The sequence below is a fragment of the Parasteatoda tepidariorum genome, unplaced genomic scaffold, assembly GCF_043381705.1.
Source record: "Parasteatoda tepidariorum isolate YZ-2023 unplaced genomic scaffold, CAS_Ptep_4.0 HiC_scaffold_3096, whole genome shotgun sequence".
In the NCBI taxonomy this organism is placed as follows: Eukaryota; Metazoa; Arthropoda; class Arachnida; order Araneae; family Theridiidae; genus Parasteatoda; species Parasteatoda tepidariorum.
In genome coordinates this window covers 412-6,654 of record NW_027261641.1, presented here as the reverse complement: position 1 = coordinate 6,654, position 6,243 = coordinate 412, and the positions used below count along the sequence as shown (strand labels likewise).

Below are 6,243 nucleotides of genomic sequence, written 5' to 3'. Positions count from 1 at the left end.
CATGATTACAGCTGTAATCAAAATTTTTTAAAATTGTAATCATGATTACAAGTAATTGATTACTATAATCAAAAAATGTAATCGATTACAGATTTGGCTTTATTTCGCTATTCTGGCGCACACGCTTAAAATGTTTATGCGACAGTCGATCTTGAACTGATAGGAGGGCAGTTAATCTAAGGCAAGTGTGTGAGATAATTATGGGGTTAAATGCAGGTACGAACGGCCGGGGAACGGTAGAGCCGTACCCTTTCCTGAAAACTTCTTTCAAAATTAAGGCAGACTTTAAGGTATTCCACAACACAGTGATATAAAGTATAAAGATACGTATGTTTGTATTGATTTCTATGTAGAGATTTGTTTCTTTAAAATTTCCTAATCATTATTCATGTTTGTTCCAAACTGTCTATTAAACAACATTGAATTGAGGGTAGGATTTGTATGCTTTCCAGCCAGTATAACGCATCAATTGTAAATAAGGAAAACAAAAATGTAAATAGTAGTGTAACCAAGTGTATTTCCATGCACACAGCTTAATAGCCAACATGAGTTTGAAGTGAATATTAATCGGCTATGTCTTATTCAAACACCTTTGATTTGCTCATTGCTGTCAGGCTAACAATTGACCTCCATTTTAATTTTGCCATTACATAAAGCAAAATATATTTAGTTTAATTCATATTTCTAATAAGTATGTTAATTCCAAGTGTATTTTTCTGAGTTTCAACTGTTTTGAATTAAAAAAGATAATCGAGTTTTAGTTATATTCTTCTTAAATAATTCAAATGTTGTTTAGTTTTACTTACAAAGAAATGTCCTTCGTGTTTTAGGAAAATTTTAATCAAAATTGTTTATTTTGCTTAATGAGAGGGGAAAAGAATAACAAATTTTAAATAACTTATAATGCAAATGATTGACCACACAAAATAAAACTATTTGACCCTTTGCTTTTTAATATCACTTGGAAACAATCATCTCACAAACAGTATTTCAATGGATAATGTGGTGATCGTCCATGCCAAACTGACCATGGAGTTAGAACAGTAGTAATAGATCTTTTAGCCATAGTTACAAGTTTACACGGCCTAGATCACCCCCCAGTATTATATTTGAGATAAAATTTGCTGAATAAATATTTGTGATTCAATAACTTTTAGTATTAAATGCAGGGTTCGTTGATTTAAATCAGCTTGATAAGCGTGAATTAAAATCTGCATCATATTTCATTGGTAGAAAATGTATATTTCTGAAGCTTGAGTTTATATTAAAAAGAAATTACCGTAATAAGCCAAAAACAGAAAGAAAAAAAAGGGCTGATGAATTCGGATGTTTTTTTCCTAAAATATAGTGTCATTCTTCGCTTTCAAACTCTTTCAAAGTCTATTTGATGCAGTAGGGTTATCAACTGGTATTTTTTTCTCATAATATGTTTACAGTATCTTCGACATTATCTGATTTTCTATAAAGAAATTTTGTGAAAAAAAATTCCAATGAGTACATAGATTTTATAATTTTTTTTTTTAGCTTAACTTATCTATTTTGATATAGAATTAAAAATGAATGATTTTAATATAAAAATTTATAGATTAAATATTTATTTATTTTTTGATGAATTTTATGAACACAGTCTGCTACATTTATTTAGTCATTTTAAAAATCAAGAGAAAAAAAAGAGAAATCACAATTTTAAATTAAAGTTATGGTTTGCTAACTGAAACTTTGTTTTAATATTTAAAGTACAGGGGTCTGTCCAAGCCAAATTTGCTACTGTTTAACAGTACTTTTACAAATTCAACTTTATTAAAAATGATAGAATAATCGCACAAAATACTTTTTCTTAAAAAAAATTTTTTGTGTCTCGTAAGAAACGATAAATTCATATTTTTACTATATTTGTGTTGATTTTTTAACATAATTTTTAATTTTCACAAAATAGGTACCTCTCAGAAAAACTCAGACAGACCCCTGAAGTATTCTTTAAATTCTCTATTTCATCTAGTCTTTAAATTTTAATCCTGCATTTGTTTCAAAATGGTTGCTATGCATTCAAAGCAATGTATTATAATGAAAAATTATTTTAGTTAGAGCTTCTAAAATATTGTTACAATATAGTTTTAATATTAAGTTAATTTGATCAAACATTTATAATTTTTTTAATCATAAATTAAAGTTCTTACAGTGTATTTAAATAAAAATCGAAAAAATCTGATTTAAATCAAAAAAATCCGATTTAAATCAAAAAAATCTGATTCTTTTGATTTTTTTCAAAGAAATCAAAAAAATCACGAACCCTGATTAAATGTGTGACTGAACATTATATATATTTTCTATAATTTATTTATTCGATTTACATTTTAACGTGAATAAAACTGATTCTCATACAATTAGCCATTATTTAACTGAGAAAAGCTTTAAACACTAATGTCAATAACCTGAAATAGGATCACGACAGGATTTTTTTTTTCATTTAAAATGTTATTTTGAGAGACACTCGTGTACAAAAAATATTTTTTGTCTTAACTCTGCTTTAATGACTTAAAAAACACAAAAAATACAAGATCTTTAGTGATGAATTATATTTAATGATATTAATTTTAATATATGTACAGTATTTTGATGGCTGCATAGTAAGTTTATTAGAGTAGCAAAAACAGTATAAATAACATGTAAAAAGTAAACAACATGATACAACATTAATAATAGGGCGATTCTAGCGGAACCTGCAATTTTCTAAATAAAAATGGAATAAATGAATCATCTTCTATCTTCCAAAAAAGTCTATTCCGCCATGGTTAAAATTATAATGCCTATTATAAAAACTGTTATACATATTTCTAAAAATTTGTAATTATCAAAGCATTTTATAGAATGAAAATCTGACCAATAGATCCAAAGGTGCTCCTTTTTTTCCTATACCAGTCTTAAAATTAGATTTTATGTAAAGCAGTTGAATTTACAAGTCTGCAGCAACTTTTAGTCTACTACTTCTTGGCGTATGCATAAATCAAATTGAATAAATTAACAAAATTTCGGTTTCTGAAAAGGAAATATTATAAAATATTAGAGTTATCAGAGAAATATAATTGGTAATTCTTAAATTTGGTAACTTTATTTTGAACTTTAGAGTTCGCTGAGAAATGCAAATGCTTTTAGTAATTCATTCAGTATATTGTTATTGGAAAAAAATATAATGATACATTTTGAAATTCGTTCTTTCTCTTTTTTTTTATTAGGGAATTATTTAATTTAAATTATTTCATAATAATAACCAAATTAATAAAATTATCGGTTGAATGCAAACCTATTGCAGGTTTCAAAAATTATTTTTATTTATGAAAAAAAGTGCGCAACTCTCCGGAATCCCTGTGACCCTTCCACTGAATAGCAGGGTTCCACGAAACATCTTTTGGAAACAGCTGCTAAAGAAATCACTTCAGTGTGCATGGAGATTAAAGACTTGTGGCCCACTGCTTTCAATAAACATTTGCGCATCTGCATAGCTGCTAGCGATTTGCTAATTATATTTGAATTTTGCTATTTTAATAAATAATTTACAAATAAATAATTAAATTTATTTATTAGTACATTTGCAATTATTATTATTTGTGATTATTTTTTAATAACGTTCTCTTTAAAATTATTTGTCCGTTTTTTTTCCCAGACCCTGTAAGCAAATTTATTTAAAGTCAGTGGAACCGAAAGATAATTTAATTCGAGTACAATTAATAGTAAAATTTATTTTACATGAGTAATAATAATTAATAGAAATTATGCCGATAGCCTGCTAAACAAATAAAACGAGAAATTAAAAAAAAAAAAAAAAGAATCGTTTCATTTTTTTTCTTATTTTAATTACAATTTTTTAAATACTGTAACAGAAAAAAAAGTTTCACCTAAAGAAATTTTGCTAAAAAAAAAAAAAAAAAAAAAAAAAAAANAATTAAAAAAAAAAAAAAAAAAAGGCAAACTAATATACGAACGGTGATTACGCGGACAACTGTAAATTAAGCAGTTTTCCACATTCTTGGGCAATTTGTAGGGTTTTGCACATGATATAAAAAAAAGTAAAATTATTAAAATTATCTATAGAATATTTCACGATTTCATACTCCCGACAATTTCAAATGAAGAAACATAGTTTAACAAACAGAGAATAATTAGATATAAAAATAATAATATTTACCCGCTCCATGATTCCATCAAATATCCACCACTCTCTATAGATATGCACTCTGTCTTTCCAAATTTTATTAATGGAGTAAAAGTTTCAATTTTTTCATATATAAAACAATAAAATGAATGGTAAGATCTGCTGTCAAATTTTTTCCATAATACAAATATATCTATTTTACGGTCGTTTGTTGCTCTAAATATATCTTCTAACAATGAAACATCATCGATAGTCCGAACCGATCTACGATAATATCCAGGTGTGCTTAACAATCTCAACAGTTCGAGGAATACACTCTGGTGAACGCGAAATTTAGTTGAAAGCCTTAAAAGTTCTTGAATTTTCATATCAACAGGAAGGCTATTGTAAAGTCGAGCGCTATTCACGTTTTCAATCGCTTTTACATAAAACTTCAGAGCAGACGATAAATACCGACAGCATTGGTTTTCTTCGTGGAATTCAATTAGAAGGCGGCCACACCAAACTAATCGCTTGTAAGGTGACATAGCTCTAAAAATCTTTTGCAATTTAATCTTTTCGTTCGAAAACAACTTTTCCCCTTTAGTTGATGAAGGATAATCACTCCTTGCTGGTACCATTATAGTTTCTATTTGAAAAGAATCATCCCTAAAAGACCCTCGTAATCCTAAACTACTTACAAGACGATTAATTTTTCTAATATCTTCGTTATCTTTTGAAAAAGCAGTATCCTCTTTTTCAAGCCCGCAAAGGCAAATCATTCCATTTGGTTCATTTTCTTTCAGTTGTAAAGCTTTGAAAACAAGCAAGAAATCGCTATAGTCCACGCTTGTGGTAGCCATTATACAAATAAATGTTCAAAGGAAAAAAATTTTAAACAGGCTTTGAAATTTCAATTTGGAACTACTTTTATAATTGCTACAAATTTTTACTTCTTGAAAGAAACCATCAGATGACTGGATACCCGTATTTCAAGTTTTAAGAAACTCGTTTATTATTATTTGAACCACATGAATGGAAATATGACTTTAGTTTGACATAGTCAGTGTGTTCGATTCTTGGAAGAAATGTATTGCCTTCAAGATATGAAATGAATGGTCAGCTCTACCCTCGCCCCTTAAAATTAGTAGTAAATCACGATGAGCGCTTAAAAGTAACACCTGCCTGAATAACCTGTTTGAAAGAATACTAGAACCAAAGAATACAAAGGTGAGAAGAAGTAAAGCAAGGGAGAAATCGTTACTCCGTCTCTGGGATGTCGAAGCAATGCACAACATCCTACTCAAAATTGCGCATGCTCAGTTTGAGAATTCACTCACCCACTCACCTTCATATAGTCCAGTGATTCTCAACCTTTTTTTGGTTGCGGCACACATTTAACGATTTCAAAATTTGGCGGCACACAACGAAAAAGATAAGTCTAAAAGTTGTTTACTTTCTTATAATACTGTCGAGAAACTGCGACGAACAATCTAACTTTAAAATTTTAACTGTAACTGTAGCGAGGCGGAAGTTTTGTAAACAGAAGGGGAATGATCGCCTCAGAGAGAAGAGGTTGATATGTTATGCTCATTTCAAAAAAGCTTAATGTTTCGTTATCAATTATGTTTCTTGTTACGTTTTGTGTTAAATATTAAATGTTTTAAAAAGAAATAGTTAATTCCTTTAATGGCAGAACTTGTTACTTTTTATTATTGACATCTTTTTATTTTTACAAGAGTAGCGATCCTTTTTAAAGCGAAAGAAAAGCTTTCCATCTTCTCACCGGGAAAATTGAAGAACAACAGAAATTGCAGGTAAGGTAATTTTGCCTTTACCTTTAATTAAGAATTATTATTTAATTGAGCTTGAGTTGATTGATAAATAATTTTTTACAAATACACTGTGAAAAATAGTTTATGATAATAATTTAGAATGTAAAATAAAATAATATAATATGTAACAAAAGCAACGTTTGTTAAGGGATTAATTACAAATGAGTAATACTTTTAATGAGAAATTTGAGCTTGATGTTTTTTGATTATGTCATTGATATTTGGTCGCAAAAATGCTACTCTCATATCTGCTTCTACATTTAACACTCTCGATCTTTT

The 6,243-nt window shown here is 28.3% G+C and overlaps 1 protein-coding gene across 1 annotated transcript; it reads right to left on the bottom strand.

Moving 5' to 3' along the window:
• Window positions 1–2,561: 2,561 nt before the first annotated feature.
• Window positions 2,562–5,428, bottom strand: LOC107447697 (uncharacterized). Its single transcript, XM_016062682.3, has 2 exons — window positions 4,184–5,428; window positions 2,562–3,036 (listed from the first exon to the last, which is right to left on the bottom strand). The coding sequence occupies exons 1-2, from the start codon at window positions 4,990–4,992 to the stop codon at window positions 2,982–2,984; spliced, it is 864 nt and encodes a 287-aa protein (XP_015918168.1). The 5' UTR covers window positions 4,993–5,428; the 3' UTR covers window positions 2,562–2,981.
• Between the last annotated feature and the right edge of the window lie 815 nt (window positions 5,429–6,243).

Coding starts and splice junctions, on each gene's coding strand:
- LOC107447697 (XM_016062682.3), bottom strand. CDS start 4,992: ATGGCTACCACAAGCGTGGACTATAGCGATTTCTTGCTTGTTTTCAAA. Junction 3,037..4,183: donor TTGATGGAATCATGGAGCGG/GTAAATATTATT, acceptor TTTCCTTTTCAG/AAACCGAAATTTTGTTAATT.